Source organism: Pseudopodoces humilis, chromosome 5 (assembly GCF_049639895.1).
Source record: "Pseudopodoces humilis isolate 2021_Gansu_Grassland_sample_001 chromosome 5, ASM4963989v1, whole genome shotgun sequence".
Taxonomy (NCBI): Eukaryota; Metazoa; Chordata; class Aves; order Passeriformes; family Paridae; genus Pseudopodoces; species Pseudopodoces humilis.
In genome coordinates this window covers 1,146,857-1,174,644 of record NC_142204.1, presented here as the reverse complement: position 1 = coordinate 1,174,644, position 27,788 = coordinate 1,146,857, and the positions used below count along the sequence as shown (strand labels likewise).

The following is a 27,788-nucleotide window of genomic DNA, read 5'->3' as shown; positions in this document are numbered from 1 at the left end:
CTCTCTGAAGTGAATCCTTGTGGAGGGGGCTGTGTGGAGGAGGGGCTGCCTAAGGTGGCTCATGGGGCAGCTTTCTGATCAAACTCTTTCCATTTTGGGAGCCATCTATTTCAATTTTTGGTGTTTCCAGTGTTCAGACGTGTAAGAGTCTACAGGGAGATGGGGACTGCAGATGACTCTTCTTTAAAAATGCTGTTTATTCCATAGACTAAATTGCAGCAGGGGGTCATGGGTCATTCTACAGCTGCTGGCTGTAGAGACTGTGTCCTGAAGCCCATTTAGTTCTTTTGTATCTCTTTCTTTTGCTGTGCTTATTATTACATAATCATACATAAACAATATATTACGATATATGTACATAAACATATATATAATATATTATATATATAAAAAATATATATAAAATAGGTATAATGAATATTATATATAAATATATAATATATAAACATATATAATATATTATATATTATATATATTATATATATTGTATATTATATATTATATATTATATATTATATTTTATATATTATATATAAAATATAAATTATATAATATATATTATATATTATATATTATATATTATATATTATATATTATATATTATATATTATATATTATATATTATATATTATATATTATATATTATGTATATTGTATATTATATATTATATATATTATATATATAAACATATATATAAACAATATATTACATAAAAGCCAACCAGCATCATACACAATACCTTTACAAATATTTATATATATTTCCTATATATATATATATAGATATAGATATAGATATAGATATAGATATAGATATAGATATATAGATCCTATCTAAACTGCTAAAATTACCATACTGTGTGAGTGACTACCTAATCATCTGAGTTAGTAATTACATGTTAAACCTTGGAACTTGCTTTGCAGTGGAATCTTCTTCCTGCTTTGGTAAAAAACATCTTTGTCTGCCTATGTTTTTTTTTATTTGGTGGCAAACATGCTTTGTTTCAAGACCTCTTAACCTTTTAGCCATAAAGTTCTGACTAAACCTTTGTTCTAAACCTTCCAGCTCGACTGAACCTTTGTTCTCTCGGCTTTTTCAGCAACAACTGGCCCTAAAAACATCTTTATATATCCAAGAACCTTCTGCTAAGCATTCATATTTATAAAACTTTTCTGTTAAATTTTCATCCTTCCCAGCAAGACTGCTCCTCCACATCCAGATCTCTGCCACCTTTTATTTCCAGGATGGCACAAGTGTGAGGGGTGATTTACAATGGCAATGTGCATCATCTGCTGTGGCATTCTGGAGTGAGGGCAGAGAATTCTTCTGCCTCCTCAGCCTCTGGCCTGCTCTGCTGGAGGAGCTGCATCCAAGGGCTGAATTATGACACCCTGACACTTATTTCTCTTCAGCAGCTTGGCCTCTGGGTGTCTAGCCCTTCACCCCAGGGCCTGCCAGGGAAGACAAATAGGTGTCTGCAGAAGAGCAATTTATTTCCCTTTGCTAGCAGCAGAAGGAGCTCAGATGCTCTCTAAGACGGGATTTGTGCATCCAAAGTTATCTGGGACAAATTCAGCAGAACCCTGTGCTTGTCCCTGCTCACAATGTCCTGGCTGCAGTGTCCCAGAGCAGCACTGCCTCTCTCCTGGCCTGGCTGCAGTCTGGGCACAAAGCATCCCCAGTGCTGAGGAGGGGCTTAGAGAATTACAGGGGTTTGTACTCGGGAAGATGGAGATTTACCTGTCTGAAGAATGAACCCATTCTGCAGACCTGGAATTGTTAACATCGCTTTTTCCTTCTTTTGGCCCTTTTTTTTTTTTTTTAGGGTGAAGTCCTGGGCAGATGCCTTTGGTGGGGAGCTGTACTCCATTGTCACCAAGTATTCAGGCTCTCTCCTGCTGCAGAAGGTAGGCAAAACCTGGCAGGGTTCCCTTTGCTTCCTGTCCCCTCCCCACATCCCCTCCAGGGCTTCCCCCCGTGCCACTGTCAGACACAAAATGATTTACACAGACACCACTCAAGGTGTGGTAGAGGAAGAGGAGGATTTATTCTGTCACTTCAGTATTTATAGATTCAGGGATTGGATAGTCAGGTCACCACCTTCCCAACCACACTGGCCATAAGGAACATCCATCAAAAGGCATATCTTTAATGGAATGTATAAACACTTATGTTTATAGCCACTCTCCTGGAAAAGTGATTAGAAACTATGAAAACAATGGCAGAAAACTTGATTTTTCAGGGTGACACCCCAGGGTGGTGAAGGAATGAGACACTGGTGTGCAGCTCTCTGAAAACCATGGATCTCCCTATCCCTGAGCCCAGAGTGATGCCCTGTGGCCATTCCCCATGAGCTGGAGAGGGAGAGCCATTCAGCACCTTCCCTGCTTCCATCAGCTGGTGCTGAACACCTCAGTTGTACCATTTCTTCTTAAAAATACTGTTTAGCACAGCACTCCCCATGTTTTCCCTCTGATGATCACTTCTGAGCTGAGCCTTCGCTCCTCCTGCTCCTCATCACTCACCTGCTCACTGTCACCCCACTGTCCCCTCCTGAGTTCCTCCAGATGGCACTAATTTATTTTTTTTTTCCTTTCTCATCTGTATTCAGCCAGATTTTTCTCAATTCTTTGCATTTTGCCCTTCAGCCTCTGCTCCTGGAAGCCCAGGGGTGGGCAGAGCTTTGCTTGGCTTGCTCACAGGTGATATTGCAGTGAACTCCCCACCAGCATCTGAGGGTGCAGCTCCAGGGGCTTTCAACAAATGGTGCCTTTCTGCAGCTGCACAGAAGCTTCCCTGAGTCAGTGGTGAATGGCTGCTCCTCCTTCAGACCTGGGCATCTCTGCCCTGCACCTCCCAAGAGCTGCCCTGGGGCGCTGCTGGCTGCATCCAAAGGAATGCAGGCTCCACTTTGTGGCCATCCACATTTTTCCTTACTGATTCTCCACCAGAAGCCATGAGTTTCCCCTTACACATTCCAGGTGTCTGACTTCTGTCCTCATATCAGCAATTCTGCCCACATCCCAGAAAAACACAGGATTTGGGTGTCCCCTGCCCTGCAGCTAAGCTCTCTTTCCCTGTCCCCAGATTTTTGCTTGGAGTAAGGGATCATATCCTGCAGCACTAACTTTGACCAGGACAGGCTTTCAGCACCCACCACCAAGGTCTGTGCTGATCATCAGCTCTTCCTGGGAGGAAAGAGACACCCTGCTATGGAAAGCTGTCAGCCCTGATGGAGGCCCTTCTCTCACTAACCATGAGGCAGCTGCAGCAGGATGTGGATGCAGGCTAAAGTTGGGCTTTTAGCAGCTGTGATGATGTTTCTGCCCTGCCTCTTGTCCCCTGGGGTCCCCAGGCCATAGATCCCCGAGGCAAAGTGTCTGTGACCCAGCAGGGAAATGTCACTTTGAGCAGGGGCTACAGGTGAGCTTGAGCCAGCCTCCAGCAAAGAATCATCTCCTCAGTTCATCTTGTGCTGTGCTCTGCCCTCACTTCAGCAGTTTAAGCATCTCAAATTTATCTCCCAGCCCCACCCGTTGAACTTTTCCATCTCCTGATATTTCCCTGGGAAATGAGGGAATGGGAGAAGCACCAGAGCTCACTTCAGTCTTTCTCTCAGCCCCCTTTGCTCTGGGTAGTTGGGCACCTTCTTCCTGTTCATCATCCCAGGGACCATCCCAGAGGGCTCCCTCTGTATCCCTGGCACCTCCAGCACTACAAGAGGATGCAGTATTTTATTTACTATAAAATACTGCTTTCATGCACCCTGGCAGACCCCAAATAACTTTATGTAGATCATCTCATTTCGTGGGCATGTTAGGCCTGGGGAGCCAAACACACCAAGGTCTGGAAATTCAACACAAGGATTCACCTGCTCCCCAGGCACCTTTCTGGTTTTTGGGCTATGGCTTGTTTTTCACATCAAATATTTCTCTTTTGGGTGTGCCCAGACTAGCAGAAGGGTGGGGAGGTCCAGGCCATTCTTTTCTCAGTGCTTGTCTAAGCCAACAAGAGTTTTGTCTTTGAGGAAATACAGAAGGAGCTGTTATCTCAGTTTTGTATCTTATTTTGTGTCTCCCTTGTCCCTAATAGTCTTGAAGTAACCAGCTTGTTGTTGCTGTGAGAGTCATAATTTTTCAGCTGCTGAATGCTTTGCATGCATTTGTCTTTAATACTTGGCATTGACTTCCTTTTGTGGTTTTGAGTGCTTTTTTGACTTTTTGTTGGTTTCCTCCAGAGGAACCCTAAAATCATCTTGCAAACTCAAGTAGTCGAGTTCCTACCAGGATATATCATTCCCAGAGAGCTGGTGAGCTAACTTGAATCCCCAAGGGCAAGCTTTTACTCTGAGCTTATCAGAGCTTTGCCCTGCTGTTATTAGAAAGCCCAAAAAACATGGCAAAGAACAGGCAAAACTTGAGAAGTTCAGTCAAGACATTTTCCTGGGTGAAGATGAAAGGAATGTCTTTCACACTCTTAATTTAGTTCCACTCTCAGTGAGTAATGCAGCACTGTGTACTTCAATAGGCTGAATTTTATGGAGGTGGGAACAAGAATATATATTTGGTGACATATCTCTGTTCACAGATAAAACTTAGGATACCGAATTCTGGATATTCTACTTTTAAATCACCACCCCCGTCACTGCAGAAGGGGAATCTTAATGAAATGCTCCTGCTGTGTTAAGGGAATGCTAAGTGCTAGATGAATAAGAAAAGGTTTTCTGTTAGAGCTGAGCTAACTTTTTGGCCTCTTTTCAACATCAGATCCTTTCAGCCAGTCCTCCCAAGCCTGACTCCTGTTCTGTAACTTAGAGTGATCTGATACACAGGTTTTACAGGATAATCTTGGCCAGCTCCAAGCACCTGGGCTGACTCTCAGCCGTGGTGTCTGGTGGCAGTATGGAAATCACAGCTCTGCTGCCCACCCTTAGAAAATCCTGGATGAATAATCATCAGTAGCCAGAGATATCCGTGGCAGGAAAACAGGCACTAAGTGGTTTGCTGGTTCATTTGTAGGAAAAAACCTCAAGCAGGGTTTGAGCTCAAACCTGGTGCATTCCTTAGGGAACTGGAACTTTGTAGAAAGGTGGTTTTTTTGGGGGGATTTTTTTATCTCCCATCTCTGGCTGGATCTCAGGGCTGAGACATGTATGCCATTAGCAGACTGCTTGTGATTTCTCATTATTCCTTTCACCCCAGTACCATCTTCTTGTGAGAATGCCAAAAGCACATTAAAAACTGAGCTGAGAGGGGGGAAAGCCCTGTTGCTGTGGAGGGAGGGGGTGGCAGGTCACTTTGTGCAGCGTGTGCTGTGTCCCCCCCTTGCTGAGCTCTCCCAGCAGAGATTACCCTCTCCCCCCGAGCAGAGGCTGATTAAAGGCCAGCCTGGCAGAGATCACTTCTGTCCTGGCAGATGCAGGCTGCTGAGGGAGCTGGAGGGACAGACAGCACAGGGTGGCTGCTGTGGTCTCCTCACCGCCCAGGGACCGCGCTCGGGGCTGGTGGCTGCACATCGCTCTTCTGGCAGCGTGCTTACCCCAACCTTCCTCCTCAATCCCTCCTCTTCCTCCTCCTGCTTGCCCTGGCTGCCTGTCCCAGCTCCCTGGCGCAGGGGAGGCCAGGCCTGGCGTTTTTAATCCAGTAAAACCCTTGCTGTTAATCAGCAGCCTCCCTGGCGTGCCCGCTGCGGGCTGGATGCTGCTGCTATTTCTGTCTGACCTCCTCAGCCTGCCCCAGCCTCCAGACATTTCCTCCTCTGCCCCTGCCCAGCCAAGCCCCTGGACGGTCAAGGAGCTTCTTGGACAAAAGGGGCTCCGTGGGCTCACCCTGAACACGTGCAAAGTCCTTTCCCTGCCTCTTCCCTGGAATTGGAAAGCGACCTGAGCCCCTGCTGTTGGGGAGGATGAGACAGGGAAACCTGATGAATGTGATTGTTTAGCAAAAGATTCTGAAAACATGAAACCTGGAATCGAAATAGAAATGAAATCCAGCTTTGAGCCATAGGATACTGAGTGCTAGTTACTGTATAACCAAGGAACAATAGTTTAGCCAGCTGAAGGAGAATCCCTGTTGGTAGAACAATACCCTTGTGCTGATAGAGAATCCAGAAGTCAAAAGCAGCAAGAGAAGAATTTGAAGAGTAGCTTTTAGAGTTTAAAATGTAACACTGTATGGTAATGTAGCAGTTCTTCTAGGCTATATGTAAAATTCTATAGAATGTGTGTCATGTACTGGTTGGATACTGGGAATTAGAATATTCACTATAGAAAAGGATATAATGTATTGTAACAAGAGCTTCACTGTCTTAATTCTTATTCCCTTCTCTTAACTCTTATTCCCTTATCCCCTCTCCCCTCTTACTCTTAACTTCTATGCTTCTCTTGCTCTTTCTTTTACCCTCTCTTACCCTCACCTCTCTTAACTCTCACTCCCTTCTCCTTCTCTCTCTCCCTCCCTGACCACGTGCACTCCGTGGCTGGTGTGGAACTGGGTCTTTTCCTCCCTCTCCCCAAATAATAAACTGCTTATACCTGAGCAGCTTTGACCCTGGGGAAGTCTCTCACTGCATGTGCTTTGTACATCTATGCCCTGCCATCTCCTTGCCCTTTTCACCACCTCATTTTTGTTTTGCCCAGCACAAGAAGCCCAGCCCTGGCTGGGGTTGCTGCTGGGATGCTGACACAAGGTGGGGATGGAGGGGGGCTGCACACACTGCAGACAAAACAGACCATGAGGGACCAGGGAATTGCAATTGGCTGCCTTTGTGTTTCCACTCTGCTCAGGAGATCAGGCTCTGTCTTTTCTGAAACAAGTTCATCATCCTGTGTCCTTTCACGGGTTTCTTTGCTCTTTCTTTCTGGCTATCTTTGCTAGCTGTGGGATTTTTTGGAAAGGAGAAATAAAGACCATTGTATCCAGTCTTAAAAGAGCAGATTTAAGGAGGCAGTTTATGGTTACAGAGTTTAGATGTACTCCTGGGTTTTTTTTTTAAATTCCTATGTTATATGAAACGTGGTAAGAATAAACTGGTTATCTCTGAAGCTGATAAAGAGATCAGATCTAGATCCTCCTCATTACAGCAGCAGGGAGGCAGCAGCATGCTCACGGTTCCTAGGTTTTGGGAATTGCCTCTTGGCCTAAATGATGCTCCTGGCTGCCCAGTCAGTGGCACCATAGCTGTTTTATCTCAGCTTTCCCTGGCAGTCTCCGAGCAGACCCTTCTTGCTGGACACCTGGCAAGTTCCCCCAGAGATATGGTGGCTCTGGGCAGCCCCTGCACTGCCAGGACCCCTCCCCAGAGCACGTGTGGCCCAGGAGGAGCTGCATGGCAGCACACAGCTCCATCCCCTCTGCCTTGAGCCGGCTGGAGGTGTGAGATGTGTGTAACCCTGGTGTGGCTCTCATCACAGCACACACTTCAGCTTATTTAAAGTCAGCCTTCTGCTTCTCTCTCTAATTTGTGGGCACTGATAGCCTCAGGTGCATTGCTGCTTCCAGCAGCCACAAGCTCACAGTTGGATCAGTTTTGGTTTTTACGTGGTCAGAGTGCTTTGAGTTAGAGCCACTGATCTGCACACCCAGGAAAGGCAAAAGTGGGAGAAGGTTGTTTCAACACAAAGACAATACCCAGCTGGCAATAACAGCTTCATCCCTCTCCCTGAGAGCCTCCTGCTCAGCAGGATTCCCTTCTTTCCCTTGGGTAGAAGTACAAAGACGTGGAGCCAACTCTGAAAATCAAGGAGGTGGACGGCCTGGAGCTGGTGAAGAAGTTCTCGGAGCAGATGGAGAGCATGCTCCGCAGGAAGGTGGAAGCTGTTGAGGTATGACCCGAGGGGTTTTGGGGAGGAGCTGGTGTCCTGCCAGCCCTGGGGCAGCAGGCACAGGCTGCCCAGCAGAGTGTGGGTGCAGGGGTTGTGTGAGGACTTCCCTGCCCGAGCAGGCGGCTGCTGGTGCCGCTGGCTGCTCGCGCTGAGCTCCAAGCAGACACCGGTGGGAGGATGTGGGCGCTCAGACAAGGGGATGCTGGCTTCTCCCTCCGCTCAGATGGGAACAGAAGACAAAAACAAAGTCTAGGAATAAATACGAGGGAAGGAGAGCTCTTGCAGGAGACAGGCTGCTTAAAAAGGGAGGGGGAAGAAAACCTCTCCAAAGTGAAAAACCCGGTTCATCCTTCCAGAGCGGGCTCTGGCTGCTGGAGACCAGGGGCTTGTTTCAGCTGTGTGTGTGGCTCGAGGGGAATTTCTGCACCTCCTGAGCACAGGCTGCGAGGAAGGCGCTTGGATTTCCAGCTGTGTACATGGGGAAGTGTGGAGGAGGTGGCAAGGGGTCTGTAGCTGTTGCAGTGCGGGAGATCAGAGCAGGTAATGGTTCTGGCCCCTCTTGCTTCCTGCATCCAAGGATCCATCATATTCCCCTGTATTTACCTACTATGAAAAGCATATTTCTGTAGTCACAGAGCCTTGACTGTTTAAGGCTTCTAATGTGGAAAAGTCATCCAGAAACACATCATTTGAATCAAAAAGTGAAATGTGGGCATATTTAGTCCCGGAGCTTTGGCCCATAACATTAAATTCTTGGCCAGACTTTTCCAGTGTTTGGATTGACTTATCCTTTGTGAGGGAGCAAAATGTAGTTTTGCTGAGACTGTTGCTGATTGTGCAGCCCCAAAAACACTTATGTGTTTAGCTGGATCCCTTCCCAGTCTGGACCAATTGGGAATTAGTGCCCTGAAGCATCACACTGGAGAAAACTGGCTGATTTTATTGCCTTCCATAAATGGGAAGAGCTTACAAATGGCCACAGCATCACCGAGCCCTTTACAAAATCCAGGCATGGTCTTTGTCTCAGTAACAATACCAGACTGAGGCTCCCACAAGGGCTTTTCCTTTGATGAGATACTGACATCAAGCTGGGGCTGAAATGCTTTTCCCATGGCTTTTGGAAGGGTTCATGGAAAATGAAATTAAGTCTGTCTGTTGTTTCTCTAAACGGACCTGTTTCTGTTTGTACACGTCCTGTGATACCTAAAATTGCTCAGGGGTTTAGCAGGGACTCTGGAGTAAGGGGGTGTGAATGCACTTGGCAGTAAACAGCTGCAAATAATGTATCTTCCAAGCTGTAAAATCACAGCACAGAACGCCAGGAGAGGAGGGCAAGAGGGAAGATTATAACCCCAGGCTTGGTTGTGGTGAAGGAGGCTGCTACAGCTGGGGGAACATCTGGAGGGCTTTTGCCACAGCACCCACTCACCCTCTGTCTCTGTGTGCTTGCTTTAGAGGCTGGTGGAAGCAGCAGAAGATGCAGATCTGAACCACGAGTACAACTCCTCTCTGGAGGTGAGTTCACCCTGGCCACAGACCAGACGTGGCACGGGGCAGGCTCAGCCAGGAGCTGCCTTCCCTGCAGGACACTCGGCTGGTCCTGCCAGCAGGAGACATCCCTGGCACATCCCAGACCCAGCAACACCAAGCAGATTGGTCCCTTTGCCTCTGGGAGGGGAAGGATTTGGGAAGACATGGGGCTGCATAATATTATTGGTGTTACTTTTACTGCACAGCCAACACTGTGACATTTCAGTGCAAATTAGCTGGCACTTTGTGGGTTACTTGACTGGAAAATGAGCTAAAAATTGAGTGTGAATGAACAATGAGGAGGATGCTGTTACAAATACCCACATGAACCCTTCATGAACCAAATGAACTGAGTTTCTCACCATCTTTCTTAACAGCTCCCATCATCTTTTCTGTACCAGACAGACACCCACTTGTCAGGACTTCCCTTAAGGTGAAAGTCTGGTGCTGTCCAAGCAATTTGGATAATTGGCTTTCTGTTAATAACAGTTTGTTGTGGCCAAGCTATGGGATTATTGCTGGTGAGGGGAGCTGGAGTGAAGGGGCTGTGGAAGGAATCCTCTGTCCACAGTGCAAGCACAGCTTAGCAGGACAGGCCACCCCTGCAAGCACATGTCTCAGTGCTGGGGAAAAAAAATGAAAACACCTCTTGAAATCAAGCTAGCTGCTAATTTCATCTCACTTTTTCTCCCTTTTTTTTTTAAAAGAGTCCCTCTAGTCATGTTAGTTGGGCCTGCTGCCTTCACAGTAAGGGCCATGGGTGAGTTGAGGTACACAACTCTGATTTTGCACCCTAGTGCTTGAACACTAATCCTTACCTAACCTCTGGCTCAGGTAAAGTCAGCAAAACCACCTTAGGGTTATCTGAGGACAAAGAGCTCCCTGAATGTAGTGAAGTGCCTGTGGATGGTAAATCCCCAGTGACCTTCACAGCTTGTGGGGAGACACTGCCTTGTCTTTGAGCACCTTCTGCTTGATCCTTTGCTCTCGCTGCTTGGAGTGACAGGATGAGGGGATAATCCTGGCTGGATGTCCAGCAGGAGTTAACTCAGGGAGGGACAGCTGCAGAGACAGGGCAGGAGAGGTCAGTGCTGTGTCCTGTGCTAAACCTGGCAGCCAGACCCTGCAGGCACTGCTCCTTTCCAGCTGATCCCCCAAACACCTCTGAGGGGCCACAGGACCCTGCCCCCTGTCCCTCTGTCCTAAGGGGCTCTCAGGCAATGCTCCTGGCACTGGCAGTGCCTTCAATGGGCACATGGCAACCACAAACTGGACAGAAACCATCATCTGAGCAGCTTGACACTTTCAGTGGGTAATAGCTTGTTTGTGGCTCATTTTGATCCTCTTTGAAGGATTCTCCATATGTCCCTTCTTTGTTTTAAAGAGTGTTTTTTTCCCCCCTGGCAGTGCTGGTAACAGTCTGTCCTGTTCTCTCCTCGTCTTTCTCTTTTCCATTGTCTTCATCAACAGTTTGATTACTACAACTCTCTCCTGATTAATGATAAGGATGAAAATGACAATTACGTGGAGCTTGGGGATGAATTCATTCTGGAGCCAAATGAGCATTTCAATAACCTGCTGGTGAACACAACCTACAGCGATATCCAGCTGCCCACCAATGTCTACAACAAAGGTAATGGCCTCTGCTTTCTCACTCCTTTAGGGGAAATTATCTGCAGTAATACTGGAGACAAGGATGGGAATAGAAAAATAACAACTGACAGGGGAAAAACAAACAAACAAAAAAAGGCAGGGTTGGAAATGTGCTGTCCTAGGGGACCCAGCCACGTCTGTGCTGTCACTGTGACAGGGCTGGGGTACAATCTGCTCTTGGAAAACCTCTCTTGGACTTGCTTTGGCCTCATCCCTGGGCAGTCACAATTCCATTTTTCCCTCATTTTGACCCAAACTGCCTTTAGTAAAGCTACTAACTTTACTAGTTACTAGGTGAAAGCCCCACCCTTTTCCACACCAATGCAGTAAATCCTACAGTGCCCAGTTTCTCCTGACTCACTGTTTCTACAGCTGCTGCTCTCTTTGGTCTCCTGAGGCTGTGAGTCAACACAGACACCAAATATTCTCTGCCTCCTGGGAGTTCTTGGGGTCTGCAGCTTCCTGACGATTCTGAGGGGATGGGGGCATGGTTGGACAGCCCAGGCTTTGTCAAGGAAGGGGCAGGCAAAGAAGGAAAGAAAGATTTGATGAGGAAAGAGGAGAGAGAGAACAACTGTGTAAATCCCAGGGCTCTTCCGTCTCAGCTGATTACACCCAGCATTAATTTGGTCAGGCCTTGTAGGAAGGCTGTCAGTGATGCATCAGGCAGCTGCATCTCAAGAGCCACATGTAAAACCCTCAGACGAGGCTGCATTCCTCCTGGAGCTGCCTTTGTTCCCATCCCTCTCCTCCAGCAGGGGTGGTGGAGGTCCTTCCTCCTTTGACACGCTTTTCTCCCCCTCAGACCCGGACATCCTCAATGGGGTTTACATGTCAGAAGCCCTGAATCCGATTTTTGTGGACAACTTTGAAAGGGATCCCACACTGACCTGGCAGTACTTTGGCAGCTCCACCGGATTCTTCAGGCTGTACCCAGGTAAAAGAGTAGAGATTAAGAGTTTTGCAGGACAGGGTCTGTGCCACGGAAGAAGAGCCCAATCTGGGAAGTCTGGGGGCATCCCAAGTGAGCAAAACCCTCCTGCATGTGCTGATGAGGCTGGAGGAAGCATTCTGCAGGCATAAACCATTCTCTCTCATTAGAACCAGCCACTCAGGCACGCTGCTCGTGTGACCCCAGAGGAGTCTGCTGGCAGGGGTCCTCCAAAAAGCTCTCAGGACACCAGAGCAGGGCTGTCCTGTGCTCACAGGAGCCCATGAGATGCTCTGCAGCTGCAGACTGGATGGTGGCCACTCGGTCAGAAGGCTGCATGCCCTTGTTCTGTGGCCTGGCACGTGCTGGGCAAGGGGAGAGCAGAGGTGGCTGTGATCAGAGCCTGTAGCAGGGAATCTGGGATGCTTCCCTGTCACTGCTGCTTCCTTTTTATGCTCTCAACCACCCTCTGGGAGAAAAATAATCTGTTGTTGAGAACCACAAGAAGTTCAAAGTGCAAGCAGCTGCTTCCCAAGCTCGCACAGACTATGCCCAGGTACATTTTTTAAAGAGAAGTTTAATAAACAGTTTACTCAGAGCTGTCAAAGCCCCAGCAGCTCCATTTGTTTTTGTGCAGGATGGGCACTGCTGTGGCTGGCCTGGGCTGGGCAGGGAGCAGGTGCTTGCCTGCCTGTGTGTGCTGACTGCTCCTCTCACTGCTCTCTCCAGGAATAAAGTGGTTACCAGATGAGAACGGAGTCATCTCCTTTGACTGCAGAAACCGTGGCTGGTAAGTTTTGGAGAGGCTTGGCCAAAGCACCTTTCATCCTTCCTCTCTCCCTCCTCTCCAGGGTGACACCTTGGTGAGTTGCTGATCAGTAATGAATGCCCTGTGGTGCCCCTGCAGGAGATGGGGGCACCTGAACAAAGGTGATAGCAGGATAGGGAGCCCTGCCAGCAGCAGCTTTTCCCTGTGGCATCCAACACGTGCCACGTGGAAATGGCACCTCTGTGAAAGGGAGGTGGGGATATTGAGGTTGCAGAGCTGTGGGGTGTTTACTCAGCCTGCTCAGCATGGCTAAAGCTCAGCAGGCTTCAACAGTTGTCATTCTGGGTATCTGCAGAGGGCTCAGCACTCCCCAGCACGGGAAGGGAGCTGGCCTGCTGCTGCTGGGAGCTGTGCTCACGGTGCACGTGGTGTGTTTTGGTTTGAAAAGAGAGGAGTCTGCTAAGGCAGGCAGGAACCTCCCTTGAAATGGAAAATATGAAAACCCCCACCCTCTCAATTACTATAATCCTGAAATCAAGGGGCTCTCAGGCAAAGATATGGGGATGGGAATAACAGTTCTTTACTAGGAAAATTAAAATGCAGTAGTACAAAAAAGAAAACCAATAAAAAACCACCACTGACAAGAGTCAGAATTCAACCTGACACCCTGTTGGGCAGGCTGTTGGTAGCAGTCCCATTAAATGGTGGCTGCAGCTCTCCTGCAGTGACAGATGTGGTTCTGCTGAAGCACAGATCCTGTAGAAGGGTGCAGTTCTCCTCTGAAGCTCCAGGGCTGTAGATGGCTCCTGTTTTCCTCTGGCATCCAGTGCAGAAAGGCTGCTGTGCTGTTCCAAATCTCAGATTATATCCAGGTAGGAATGCTTGGTTCCTGCCCCTGGGTGGAGCATCTCCCAATGGATGATGGAATTTTATCAGTCCTGCAGTGAGACTCAATGGCCCATGAACAGCAGATTTCCCCTTGGAGGGAGGATGGGTGGTGGGAGAGATAAAGAACAGTGCCCCAGCTGGTTTTAACAGCTGGTGATAGAACACATCCTTCTGGTTCCATCTTGCATTGCCACCCCAGACGTGGCGCCAGTGGCGTATCCAGCGTTCCTCCTCCCCGCTCTCAGCCTGCTTCCCTCTCTGCCCTGCAGGTACATCCAGGCAGCCACCTCTCCCAAGGACATTGTCATCATTGTGGATGTCAGTGGCAGCATGAAGGGCCTGAGGATGACCATTGCCAAGCACACCATCGTCACCATTCTGGATACTCTGGGAGAAAACGACTTTGTCAACATCATTGCAGTATGTCTGCCTCTGCTCCGGGGCTGAGCTGCCTCCCTGCTGCCTCTCCTGCTTCCCCTCAGCAAATCTCAGCCACCTGCCTACAGCAGCACCTCTGTGGGATGAGGGATCCACCCAAATTCCCCTTGGGAAGGCAGTTTTGTGTGCTCAGCAGGGTGGCTGCCTCTTCTCTTTCTCTTAGGGGTGCAAGTGCAGCAGATAACAAAGGGCTGCAGGGAGACCCCTGAGCTAGCAGGGACCTGAGCTAATAATTCACCTAGCTTGCCACAAGGCTGTGCTTGGGTCCAGCAGCAGCAGTGTAATCCTCAGGATAACCCTTCCAGGCTAGAAAATTACCACCACGTGCCTCTGTGCACAGCATCCTGCAAGGCTGCACTCCCAGCTCTGCAGCTGGGCCTGCCTGGGGCTTGGGCTAAGCCTCAGCATTACTCTCCTCCTTTCTGAGCCCTGGCAGGGTGAGGATGGGCTGGTTACCCACACAGAACCAGCACCACTGACCACAGAAAGCAAAACTTCTTTCCATGGCTCATAGCAAGACTGGTGCCACGTTAAAGGCTCCTCGCCTTCTAATTTTCAAAGCTAATTCAAACACCATCTCCTTCCCCAGGCTTCCTTCTATGATAGCTTGCCAGGGCACAGCCACTGAGATATAAATTCTACTTTTTGTTGATAGCTTCTTATGTTAGCTAATTAGAAGCTCCAGTGGCAACAATTCTGTCTTTATATGACTGGGCAGATGGAAGAGTGAACAGTGTTGGCAGAAAAATGGGGAGGGGGGGAGAGTCATTAAGGAGTTTGAAATATCATCTGCTCTTCAAAAACAATCTCAGAAATACCATGCTTTATATATATATATATATTTATATTCCTTTACTGCACTCACACCAAGAACCTGCTGGCTCAGAGACATTAAAGCCTGACCTAAGCTCCTATTGATCAGCTGAGTGGTCTCTTAGGAATTGCACTCTCCTGAACCTTGCAGGAGGAGGTTCACAGGGGTCTGACCAAGCTTTATCTCACCTGCAGCAGGCCAGAATCATCCTCTCCCCTCATTATCCCAGTGCACTGGATGTGTGCTGGCCTGGTTTGTTCTTGCTCAGAGGCTGCAAACAGGGTTCAGCTGCTGGCTGGGGGCTCACAGAGTCTCCAGAAGTCAAAACTCCTTGCAAAAAAAATGCTGGAAGCAAGGCCAGGGATACAAGTTCATAAAGTGAAGATAAAAACTTGGTGGTGTGAGGGTGGGGGGGAAGTAACTTTGTATGTGTAGATGTGCTCAGCTGCAGCTCAGCAAACTTTTAATTAATGTGTTATTCAAACAAACAGAAGATTTATCGAAGTCCTACTTTGCCATGATCACTATAAACAATTTTGAAGGGAAATAGATACAAAATGGCATAATGCTCCATTTTCTGAATGCCCACCTAGGCCATGAACCCATTTTGTGAATTTTCTCCCAAGACAACCCCTTTCTTTTTGTTTTCTCTTTGCAGTACAATGATTATGTTCATTTTATCGAGCCCTGTTTTAAGGGTATCCTGGTCCAAGCAGACAGAGATAACAGAGAGGTGAGTAGCAGGAACCTCCCAGCATAACTCAGGTAGCAGAGCAGGGGGTTGAGATGCTGTGAGGTGAAACTGCAGGGACAAGGAGCAGGGTTTGCATTTCAGGAGCTGGTTCAGTGCTCACCCACAGCGTCCCTGTGTCCCCATGCTGGACCACGAGCAGCCCTAGCCCAGGCTGCCCTGTTAAAACCTGTGTGCAGAGGGAGAGAGGTCTCCATCTTCGACAGCCAGCATCCTCAGCCCTCAGAAATGAGAATTAGCAGTCCTTTCCTGGTGAATGTGTTCTCAGCCTGGCCTGATCCTGCCTCAGGGGGGACTGCCCTCTCTGAGGAGGGTTTTGTTGCTCTGATGCAGGAGGGTTCAGCAGCCCTGAGGTGGCCAGCCTGTGTCCAGCTGCTCCAACACCCTCTGGGCTGACTGGCGTCTTTAGCTCCTCCTCCTATTTTTTTTTGTTGTTTCTTTTTTTTCCTACCTCTTTCATATCTTTTAGTTTGTATTACTACATCCCTGGATGCCTTCAACAACCAGATTTCTTTCTTAGATTAGCCCTAGGTCACAGAGAATGACTGCAGAGGGTGATGTCTGCTGCAGTGTTTCCCAAAGGATTCCCAAACATCCCAGGCACTGTCTCACAGAGAGGGTTTCACCTAACCAGATCAATTCTGCTTAAGTCATAGACAAGCATTCAGATCTTTCCTTTCCTTTCCTTTCCTTTCCTTTCCTTTCCTTTCCTTTCCTTTCCTTTCCTTTCCTTTCCTTTCCTTTCCTTTCCTTTCCTTTCCTTTCCTTTCCTTTCCTTTCCTTTCCTTTCCTTTCCTTTCCTTTCCTTTCCTTTCCTTTCCTTTCCTTTCCTTTCCGCTCCTTTCCGCTCCTTTCCGCTCCTTTCCTTTCCGCACCTTTCCTTTCCGCACCTTTCCTTTCCGCACCTTTCCTTTCCGCACCTTTCCTTTCCTTTCCTTCCCCCTTTACCCTTCCCTTTCCCCTTTCCCCTTTCCCCTTTCCTTCCCTTTCCTTTCCGCTCCTTTCCTTTCCGCTCCTTTCCCTTTCCTTTCCTTTCCTTTCCTTTCCTTTCCTTTCCTTTCCTTTCCTTTCCTTTCCTTTCCTTTCCTTTCCTTTCCTTTCCTTTCCTTTCCTTTCCTTTCCTTTCCTTTCCTTTCCTTTCCTTTCCTTTCCTTTCCTTTCCTTTCCTTCTTTCCTTTCCTTCCTTTCCTTTCCTTTCCTTTCCTTTCCTTTCCTTTCCTTTCCTTTCCTTTCCTTTCCTTTCCTTTCCTTTCCTTTCCTTTCCTTTCCTTTCCTTTTCCTTTCCTTTCCTTTCCTTTCCTTTCCTTTCCTTTCCTTTCCTTTCCTTTCCTTTCCTTTCCTTCCCTTTCCTTTCCTCTCCTTTCCTTTCCTTTCCTTTCCTTTCCTTTCCTTGCCTTGCCTTTCCCTTTCCTTTCCTTTCCTTTCCCTTTCCTTTCCCTTTCCTTTCCTTTCCTTTCCTTTCCTTTCCTTTCCTTTCCTTTCCTTTTCCTTTCCTTTCCTTTCCTTTCCTTTCCTTTCCTTTCCTTTCCTTTCCTTTCCTTTCCTTTCCTTTCCTTTCCTTTCCTTTCCTTTCCTTTCCTTTCCTTTCCTTTCCTTTCCTTTCCTTTCCTTTCCTTTCCTTTCCTTTCCTTTTCCCCCATCCTGTTGTTTTTGGGTGCACAGGATGGGTTTGGGTATTTTCCCAGAAGGAGCAGATAAGGCAAAGTCAGATTTCCAGTGGTTTTGGAAATGGATTGTCAGTGGTCCAGAGGGTGAGAAATGCAGTCCTGCCGGAGCTGTGTGGGCACAGCCTTTCCTGGGCTCCCTTTCCTGCCCTGACCAAAGGGAACACCCTGCCTGCAACTCATTCCTGGTTTTTTTTTGGTTTTTCCTCTCCTTGCCAGCACTTCAAGCAGCTGGTGGAGGAACTGCAGGCAAAAGGAGTGGGGACTGTGAGCAAGGCTTTGACAGAGTCCTTCAAAATCCTGAGAGAGGTAAGAGCTGGTGCTGATGCTTGTGTGGAATGTCACCATGCTGAGTATCAGTGCTTGGGGAAGAAATCACAGGTACAGGAGAATTAATTCCTCTGACAAGAACCATAAATGATTCACTGCCTCGTGTGAATAGGAAATTCAGTGGCCTGGAGGTAAACATACAATTTAATTCTGATTCTTAAGGAATGGTAACCAGAAAAAGGACCAGCTGAATCCCCCCATCCCCTCATGGCACTGCCTACAGTGGGATTGTGGCTCACAGAATCATAGAAGGGCTTGGGTTGGAAGGGGCTTTAAAAGCTGAGACAAAATGTGTCCTGCCCTGATGTAATTGAACCAAAAATACCTCCAGGGAGAGAGCATTGCCCCAGTGGACTAATGTGATTCCACTGCAATAATAGAGAAGAAACTCCTTGGTGGATAAAGAATTTGTTCTTCCTCTCTATTTAGCATTCAAAAATGCAGTCAGAAATTTCAGTAGTCATCACTTATCTTGATTCCTGTTGATTCTGTCTTGCCTGATGAGCTCAAAACATCTCTGAGGTTGCTCTTGGGCAGTGCAGCAGCCAGTGGTGATGAAACCTTCTGCTGTCAGTCCCTCACAGGGTGAAGCACTGCCTCCCTCATGCCTTTTGCTCTCACCCTGGGGAGGAGGCTCAGCCATCTGAGCACCTGCAGATGAGAAAAGGTGTCTTGTTCTTCTGTGCCGTGGAGATCCAAAAAACAGCGGTTCAGAAACGGTGTCTTGGTCACCAAAGAAATGTGTGAAACAGAGCACCTTAAAATCAGCAGCTGGAGCACCCCAGGCTCTGCAAGAACCTCAGCTTAAGGCAAAAGGGTGCCCCTGCCCAGTGCTTGTGTGGCCTAAGGGCTCTCTGGAATCATCTCCTCGAGATTCTCACACCCGTGTCGCTTATAGCAAAGGAAAAGGGTTTTGGTCAAAATCTGTGCAGTCACAGTCAGGAGAAAGGGGAACTTTGGTGGAATTGGCCACCCCCTTCTCATCAGACAAAATTCCCACTGTCAGCTGTTCCTCACAGGCTCTGCTGTTATTGTTCACGGGAGCACAGGCAGGAGAATGGAAATTGCCACATCCCGCTGATGAAAAGGCTTTGCTGATTACAGCAGCCAGCCAGCAATAATATCTGTAATGAAAGTGCCTGCGAGATTTCCCTGCTAATTCTCCCCAGTCCAATTGCTCACAGAATTAATAGCCCAGCAGAGACCTACTCAATGAGGTGTGAGTAGCAAAGAGGGCTTGAAGAAGAGCACAAATCTTTGTTTTCCTCCATTTTCATCTGGGGGAGCTAGGGCATCTTTTAATCCGTGACACAGTTTGCAGACCAGTGCCAGAGACCCTCCTGTCCCTCTCTGCCATGCTCAATAAACCATTTGAACTCTCCATTTCGATTTAGCCACAAACCAAGTGGTTTCAATAAAATATGCAGCCCGGGGAAACCACGGTCTCGAGCGCGCGTTTATGACGCGCCTCAAAATTCTCGGGCGTCAAGAGCTGTCTTTTGAGGTCTTTTCTTATTTATTAAGTTTTAATCTATCTCGTTGCTCTCTTCCTTGTTCCGACAAGCTTGGCCTGCCTTGTTCTGTCCCCTTTTTCCTGCAGCATTTTACACCCCTTTGTTGTGCTTCCAGGCTGTCTCCCCTGGACCAGCATCCTCCCAACAGCGTGAGTGCTGCAGCTGAGAGCTATCAGGTGCTAAGCAGAGCAGAATAATTGCCTTCCCTGTTTTACACACCCTAGTCCTCTTAACAGGACATAAGACAACAGCTATGGCTTGTTTTTTTTCAGGCACTGTCACACTGGTAATTCCTATCCAGCTGATGTGTCTCTGCAGCCTCCCTCCCCAGGCAGCATCCACCCTCCTCTTCTGTCTTCCAGCCACTGCCTCTCCTTTCCAATCTACATCTGTCCTCCTTTCTCAGGATACGCTCAGAGAAAGTATTTTGAAAGCTGTTGCTTTTCCCACCCTGTGGAGGGCAAGAAAAGCCAAGTTCTGCTTTCCAAGGCCACCTTGGAATGGTGTTTCCCCTCACCACCAGGCTGATTTCATCATGCCTTGACTCAGAAATCTCATAAACGTTGTAGCTGATCAAGTGGGTCCTTCCTGAATGGCTGTAGGTGGAAAAAAGATGATGAAACTGGTAACAGACTGGATTTCAGTGAGACATAAAATTCAGAGTAAACTGAGCAAACAGGTGCCATAAAAAGAATGAACTTGTGTGCTGATTTAAGGAAACAAAGGTTTGTGGCCTCTCATGCCTCACTTGTGTGTACTTCATTTACAAACCCACAAGATGCATGTGTTACTGACTTTTCTAGCAGCAGGCTAGATGTTTAAGGACAGTCTATCCATCCATTTTCTGGGTTTTCTGTTGATTCCCTCTTCATCCTTTGGGATCGTGTATAATCCCAGTCAGGCCTCAGCCCATGAGGCAAGTAGTTCAGCTACACCTTCTGCAACTCTTTCCCTTCATGCTGAGCACAGATTATTCAAATGCTTTCAATTAGTTTTTTTCTTTAACCCTTCCACTTTGTGACCCTGCCTCTAATTCATTCATTCTTTTCTTAGCTTCTTATCACTTTAGCAGGCACCCAGCCATTACAATATTTTCCTTTTGATGATAAAGGATGGAGGCTCTAAAGCATCTCTGCCTGACCATCTCCCTCTGGTTTATCATCTGGCATCATATTATTTTTACTCCTTTTCTTGCTTCTTCTCTGAAGAATTGAAGAATTAGGAATTGTTTCTTGATTCCAGTCACATTTTTATGGACCTGGGTCCTACAGCATATTTTTCAGGATATTCAAAGCTCAGAATTTCCTGTTTACCAGTTCCCGCTATTTTGCTTAATGCCCTTTCTTGTTTCTCCTTCACTGGCTTTGTTTTCTTGTTTACTGCCTATTTTCTCCTCATGAGACTCTTTGCACCAAGTCTGAATTTCCAGCAGTTCTGGAGGCCATTCCAGAGGCAGGCCTGCAGAATAAAGGGGGCAGGAGGAGATGGAGAGGGCCTGCTCAGTCCCAGATGTGTGCCTGCACATCTCTGAGCGCTGCTGATGGTTCCTCATGCTTCACTCAGAGCTCTGTGCCAGCCTCTGACTGCAGAGTGGAAGGCAGGGAGCAAACAAGGGAGTACAAGAGACTGTGACCCTGAATTAATTAGATCATGCCTGTTAGTCCTGGCAACGTGACTCAAGTTATGTGGGGGAAGACGGAGCACTGTGCCTCCTTCACTGACCCAGCTCTAGCCTGAATTCCTTCAGCCATCTCTTCTGTGGACGTGATATTCCTCATCTCCCCTTCTTTCACGCTCCTGAGACTTCAGTCAGAGCAGGGAATTATGCTCAGAGCTTGCTGTGGATGCTGTCAGATCATTTGCTACAGCTGCAGCCAGTCACAAAGGACCTAAAAACCAGGGATTACCTCTTGTTCGTTTGTTTACTAAATCTGTCTTTTTAATCTCCATTTCTATGACACTGATGATCTTATTTTCCCTGTTGAAAATATCATCTACTCCTGTAATTGGGAGATTGCTGGTTCTGATACAGCACCTAATTTCTCAGAAACTCGGTATTATGAGTTCTGAAGTAAGCTTCGGGAAGAAATCTTAAGCGGTTTGATGAAATGGTGGGCGACCTTAATTAAGTGTTAATTTAATAATAACCTAACCAGACATACTTTAGATTGCAGCAGTTTGGAATAAGCTGCTTTCATAACTACAAGGTTCATATATCTGTGATCTGAGCTCGTTCTGACAGCATCTCCTGCACCCTGTGCCTCCCTGGTGGACACTCATGCTGCTCCCTCTGCTAATCTGCACCCAGTTGATCTCTGCCCTAGAAACAGCTCACTTGAGGCTCTGGGTTTTTCCTACCTGCTGGTCTTTAGCAGAATCCCACGTGGCTCTCACCCCGTGCTTGTCCCTGTTGTGCACCCTCAGCCTTTACTGCCTGTGAACGCTGCTGTGGGGACACCAGAGAGGAGGAGACACCTCATCCTGACTGTGGTGTTCCCCAGTGATGTTTCACCTGGCAGCAGCTAGTTAGAAATGACCCTATTAGAGCATCCCCTCTCACTGCTGATCATCTCTGCTGGTTCTGGGCAGTGATACAGGCAGGGGCACAGCCAGAAGAGGGCTTTGTGCCTGTGGTCATTCAGAAGCTGCTGAATCCACCCTTCCTGCAGGTGCTGGGTGAAGTTAAAGGAGGCAGGACTGATAACAGAGATGGTAGCAGAAGGTGAGGTTATGGTGATGTTAGCACTGAACCCGGTCATTTCATAAAGAGGGACCATTGCAGTGCAATTGCAAGAGTGATGAAGTTACTGGGGAAATCTGGGCTTGGAGCTGGCCTCCAGGTATTCCTGGTCATGATGTTAACCTGCAGGGGAACCACAGACCAGCCACAGGGATAAAGGCATTTGTCTTGTTCCCAAATCCAAAAGGAGTTGGGAATTGAACCCTAAAACATCTAAAAACTCCCAGCTCACGGGCTGTGCTCTTGTTCTCCCATCCTGGGATTTCACTCGATGCAATCCATCTTGCCACTTGGGTACCTTTTTTCTCATTTATAAAATATAACTACCCTCTCCAGTTTAAAATCATTGCTGCTTGATGTAACCTTAGTCATCCTTCAGCTGGTCTCCTGTATACTCTTCATCTCATGTTATTGCCTCTCATTAATCTTTGTTAGCAGGAGGGCTGTCACCTCTCCTCCTTCCCATCATTTTTTAGCTCTGCATCACTTTCTGTGCTGGCCAGGCTTTTCCCTGCTCCGAGCACAGCAGCAGTGAGAGGCAGGACGAGAAGCACAGAGTGCCACCGAGCTGGCAGCTGCAGCCAAGTGCTCAGTTTTGTCCCTGGGATGCCCTCAGCTGCCTCTGCTGCTGGCTTTAGCACTCCTGCTCTGCCTCAAATCTCACTTATGCTCAGGTAACAGGTCATCTGTCGTGCCAGTGTACGGCCTCTCTACCTGGCACATCCAGAACCTTGCCCAGCTCCCATGGCAGTAGCCCTCTTTCTTCCTATGCTCCTGCCTTTCTTCGCTATTCTATGTTGGATTGACAGATTCACCCTGAAATAATGAGTCTGATTTCCCACTCCTCTCACATTTTCTGCCACAGAAAGTGACAGTTACTGCTGTCAAATCAGAAGTGCTGTGTTTATGGTCAATCTATAGTTGTTTTGCATAAACTAATGCGACTGTGCAAGATGTGAAGCAGCAGGGAATCTCACTCTTCCTCCACAGCACTTATTTTCTCCTCATTACTTTACTTCTGCAAAGCCTCCTGTGTCTGCATGTGCCAGGCAGGGCTGTATAAATTTAAAAAACCTGTATGCAGCATGTGAGCACAACCTCCTTTCTGAGCAGCGTGAGCTTTGCAAGTGGAAGTCAGGATCTGGCCTGCAAATAAATAGAATATATATAGAATATAGAATAATAGAATATAGTGAATAAATAGAGTGCAGCTCCTCAAAATGGGCCTGTGCTGGGATAAGCAGTGCTCTCCCCCTCTGTTTGCAGTTCAGAGATGCTGGCCAAGGAGGTTTGTGTAACCAAGCCATCATGCTGATCACCGACGGAGCCGTGGAGGATTACGAAGCTGTGTTTGAAAAATACAACTGGCCCGATCGGAAGGTTGGTCTGGGAAGGGATAGACATAGAAATAAATGGAGAAATAGAAAGGGAGGGGAAAGGAGCTTCTCTGCTGGGGTGGCAGTAGAAGAGCACGAGCCAGGATATCAGGCAAAGCCAAGCATTCACACATTCCAGTACCTGGATACCCACGGGCACCTGACTGTAAATGCAAACAAAGCAGGAGGTGGTTCCTGAAGTGAGAGGATTACAGATGCATAATCTCTAGGTCAGGGGAGCTTTTCTTTTTCATACACTTTGTTTTCTAAAGGTGTGGGCAATCAAAATGTTCTCCTGATAAGATTATAAAGACTTGAGTATTTCAAAATTCAAAACCAGCTTTTGCTAAGAGTTTTAATGCCATGCAGGACTGTTTATAATTGGTCCTGTTCAGGAAAGGTTTGGCTATTCTGAGTTTTTATGGTGGCCAGGGGAGTGATCCAAACAGCCTCTCTTAGGTGCCTTCCAGCCCTGATTACTCTGATGTCTGTGATTACAGGCTTGCAGACTAGCAGGGCTGGCTGTGAAAGTGGAATAGACCACTGCACATCCTAAACCCTCCTGATTTATTTGTTTACCTCACCCCAGCTAGCAGCAATGCACAAAGGGAGAGAAGCCTACTGAGAGACCAGAGCAGGGGGCTGATAAAACAGTTTATTTCAGGATTGGTTCTTTTGTTGGTGGTCAAACACAAGAGAAATGGTAAAGCTCTCTCTAAATGATTCATGTGGCCAGCTGTTCCCCTGGGTGGAGGATTCCTGGGAGCTATAAACCTCTCTGCATGTGGTTGCTGAGCTGCCTGGCAGAGCTGCTGTCATAAAATCACACAGAATTTGCACTTTTGCTTTGTTATTCAGATGATCCCGGGTGCTGCTTGGCTTTCTGGGCTTACTGTAATTGCAAATTAAGTTCCAGGCCACAAACCAGGAAATGAACGGTGCGAGAGGCTCCTGCCTCTGAAGGCAGGGCTATTGCTCTCACCACATCCACACCAGCGGACAAGGGGATGCCAAACTTCAACCATTTGGATTTGCTAGCACGTCACAGCCTGATTCTCCTGTCTTTGCACCCCTCTAGGTGCGGGTGTTCACGTACCTCATTGGACGGGAGGTCACTTTTGCCCCGAACGTCAAATGGATCGCCTGCAACAACAAAGGTGCCCAACCTCCCTGCACCCCTCCGAGGCTCCCCCACCTCTGCTGGGGCCCACCAGCCCTTGCTTGGAAGACAACCTAAGGGAAAAGCAGACCCTGCTGGCCCACATGAAGTGTGCCTGTGTCCAACTAACACAAGTCCTCTGTGCTGAGCCACTGCATTTTCCTGTCCCCGTGCCAAGGGACACTATGACCGAGATTCATGCTGGCTCTAGTCCACCTAAGTCCCCTGTGCTTATTGTGTCCCAGTTGCTGGCTTTTGACAATCTGTCTAAAGCTCTGTCAGAGAGCCTGACATCTTTTGGCTGAGATATAAAACAAACATTGCTGCTTTAAAGATTTTACAGCAATTTTCACAAGGTCTGCAGGTTAACCCCTGTATCCTGGCCAAATTCTTTGTGTGTAAGTGATTTTCACTGAGGTACCGAAATAGCTTGTTAATCCCACCCCAAGCCCACTGTTCTCTCGAACTGGCATGAAATTATGTGAATGAGAAAATCCATCCACAGTAGGTGAGTCACCTCTGTGCAGCTGGGGCCAGTTAAAAAGTCAAGTTAGCACTGTCAGAGTCTGCAAGAGTGAAGGAAGAAAGGGAGGGGGAAATAAAGCCATCCATGTTTGGGTATGACCTGACCTCTGGAGACAGCAATGCTGGTTACATCAGTGTCCTGTTTAAACAGGGAAAACTGAAGCTGCTTGTCAGGTACAAACTGTTTTCCAGCCCAGGCAGTGGTTCCAGCAGAGCATGAAAAGCATGGGAACATTTGCTGCTGAAAACAGTTGACAGGAGATGCTGGCCTGTAGGATGTCTGTGAGCTGGGGATGCTCAAGGCTCAAGCATTCATCTAATTAGCACTGTGAGATGTTTTAGGTTCTGTTAAATGAAACAAACCCCTGGCTTTCAGTTTGTGTGTTTAGCCAGGAGATCAGTGACAGAGAATTCGTGGTACTGTTGGTTCGCTGTAAAATGTCAGAATGCTTTCTTCTGAATAACCAGGTAACAAAAATGTGCTCTTTGCACATTCAACAGAACAGAATTCAACTGAATTCAACAGAATCACTAGGTTGGAAGAGACCTCTAGGATGTGAGCTGTGCAGAGGGCTCCCTGATTTTGGTCCTTCTGTTTCAATGTGTTGTATAACTCTTCTGGTCCTTGTTCTTGAGCACGCTATATCTGCTTCCACATCACAAAGCTTATCAGAACATGAGCCCTTTCACATGACAGTGTTTTCCTGGTGATAGGAAAGTTTTCCATCTATCTGATAAATTCTGTCCTATACCAATGCCTGTGGTGAGAAGCAGCACACAAGGATCCTCATGACATTACTCTGTGTTAGCACTTCTAACCAACAGCTACTTCTGAGTAGCTTTTGGTGACTTGAGAACATCCTTCCCCTGTACTCCTTGTTGTAGTTTTAGACTGCTGTGGGTCCAGCTGCAGGGACAGAGCTTTGCAAATAGGTAATTTGCACTTTTTATTCTGCTTCCAACGTGTTGACGGAAGTAGTTGCCATCCTTGGATGTAAAGCTAGGCAGACTGAAGAGTGCTGGAAAAAATCTGGGAGAGGAGACAGGAATTTGGTCTTAAATAAAATAAAATAATATAAAATAATATAAAATAATACAAAATTATATAAAAATAATATGAAATAAAATAAAATAATATAAAATAATATAAAATAATATAAAATAATATGAAATAAAATAAAATAATATAAAATAATATAAAATAATATAAAATAATATGAAATAATATAAAATAATATGAAATAATATGAAATAAAATAAAATAATATAAAATATATGGAAAATATAAAATAATATGAAATTATATATAATAATATAAAATAATATAAAATAATATAAAATAATATAAAATAATATAAAATAATATAAAATAGGGCAGGGCAAGAGGGTAGCCTGGTGAAAAACTTTGCTTGCATGTTTGGCCCTCCAGACTAAAGGCAGTCTGATGAGGGGAAGGTTTTTCCCAGGACCTGAAGCAACACTTTGCATCTGCTTTGCACAAACCTGGTTATGTCAGGAGTCTCGTCCTGCAAGTTGCTTCAGCATTTTTAGAAGAACACAACCACTGCTTTGAAACTCTAGATTTCCACAGATGCTTTTGGGTACGAGGCATGTCAAGGCCCATTTTACAAAGAGCAGATTACCCACCTGGGTAGACAGCGCCTTTGACACTCAGTTTTCTAGCTTTGCACTCGTTTAGGAGTCAGCAGAGCGACTCACACCTCTGTTTCTCCATGAAGGCTACTACACCCAAATCTCCACGCTGGCAGATGTCCAGGAGAACGTCATGGAGTACCTGCACGTGCTCAGCCGGCCCATGGTCATCAACCACGACCACGACATCATCTGGACCGAGGCCTACATGGACAGCGCGGTAAGGACCTCAGGCACGAGCCAAAACCTAAATCAAGTCCTGAAATTTAGGCAAAACAAGCCAGGAGTTGGTTGGCTGATAGAAATTACTTGTCTTTGGCTCTAGTGAGACAATATTGGTTTTCTGCTCGCTCCTGGAGCTGAGGGGTGTATGCAGACTCAGACACGAATCTGCAGTGACTCAGGTGCCCAGGGCTAATCACACAGGCACAATGTCACCAAAGAGGTGCTTCTGTGCAAGCAGGTTACCTTCTGAAGGATTATTCACACCACAGATTATTCATGGCTCAGGGTAGGGTCACCTAGCCTGATCTCCTCCAGCCCAGTAGCTAACTGCAAATTGTTACAAAGATACAGATTTCACTCTTTCCTTGCTTAAACTAGCAAGACCTGACTCACCACAGTGGTCCTGAGCCCAGCCCAGTGGGAAAAGGACACCTTGCAAAGGAGCAGGCAGTCAGCACTTCCAATGCCCCTGCTTTGTCTCAGGCCTGCCCTGTGGGAGAACATTTGGCTCTGTGAGGGTGATGTGGGGATATCTTCTGTTCCATGAACTGCCAAATGAGGGCTGGGACATGGTACTTGTGTGTACTAACCAAAGCCTCCAGAAATGCTACTAATTACCCAGGAAGTTTATTTTATCAGCAGACTTGCCAGCTCTGGCACTTGGTGTATGTGGGGTCATGCTTCCCAAGGCAGCCACAGGCATTTGCTTGCTGCACCTTTTTTGTTCTGCATCTTGTCTCTTGTCTTGCCATCCTCTTCCTCTGTCCCAACCTGTCCTGTGTTTGATTTATTCCTGCATTCATGTATTCATTTATGTGTTCATCCATGTCTCCCACCAGCTGCCACAGTCTGAGGAGGTAATGCACCCTGTGTTTTGTGCGTGTGCTGTTTGTGCCAGCGGTGTGTGCCAGCCTGCACAGCCACAGCTGGCCTGTACATCTGGAGAGGGGGGCTGCAGCACTCAGAGGCCTCCTGCACTGGCAGGAAGAGGAGAGGAAATGCTGG

At 47.1% G+C, this 27,788-nt stretch overlaps 1 protein-coding gene across 3 annotated transcripts in view; it reads left to right on the top strand.

The window, feature by feature from the left end:
- The window catches only part of CACNA2D4 (calcium voltage-gated channel auxiliary subunit alpha2delta 4), a 122,290-nt gene that overhangs the window by 4,426 nt on the left and 90,076 nt on the right, over nt 1-27,788 (top strand). For all 3 annotated transcript variants that reach the window (XM_088055303.1, XM_088055302.1, XM_088055304.1), the window contains exons 2-14: nt 1,827-1,908; nt 7,707-7,823; nt 9,279-9,338; nt 10,824-10,986; nt 11,812-11,943; nt 12,667-12,727; nt 13,864-14,014; nt 15,505-15,579; nt 17,481-17,570; nt 23,112-23,225; nt 24,300-24,378; nt 26,645-26,778; nt 27,623-27,640. In XM_088055303.1, the coding sequence (XP_087911429.1) occupies nt 1,827-1,908; nt 7,707-7,823; nt 9,279-9,338; nt 10,824-10,986; nt 11,812-11,943; nt 12,667-12,727; nt 13,864-14,014; nt 15,505-15,579; nt 17,481-17,570; nt 23,112-23,225; nt 24,300-24,378; nt 26,645-26,778; nt 27,623-27,640 (1,276 nt within the window). The remainder of the gene's footprint in view (nt 1-1,826; nt 1,909-7,706; nt 7,824-9,278; nt 9,339-10,823; nt 10,987-11,811; nt 11,944-12,666; nt 12,728-13,863; nt 14,015-15,504; nt 15,580-17,480; nt 17,571-23,111; nt 23,226-24,299; nt 24,379-26,644; nt 26,779-27,622; nt 27,641-27,788) is intronic.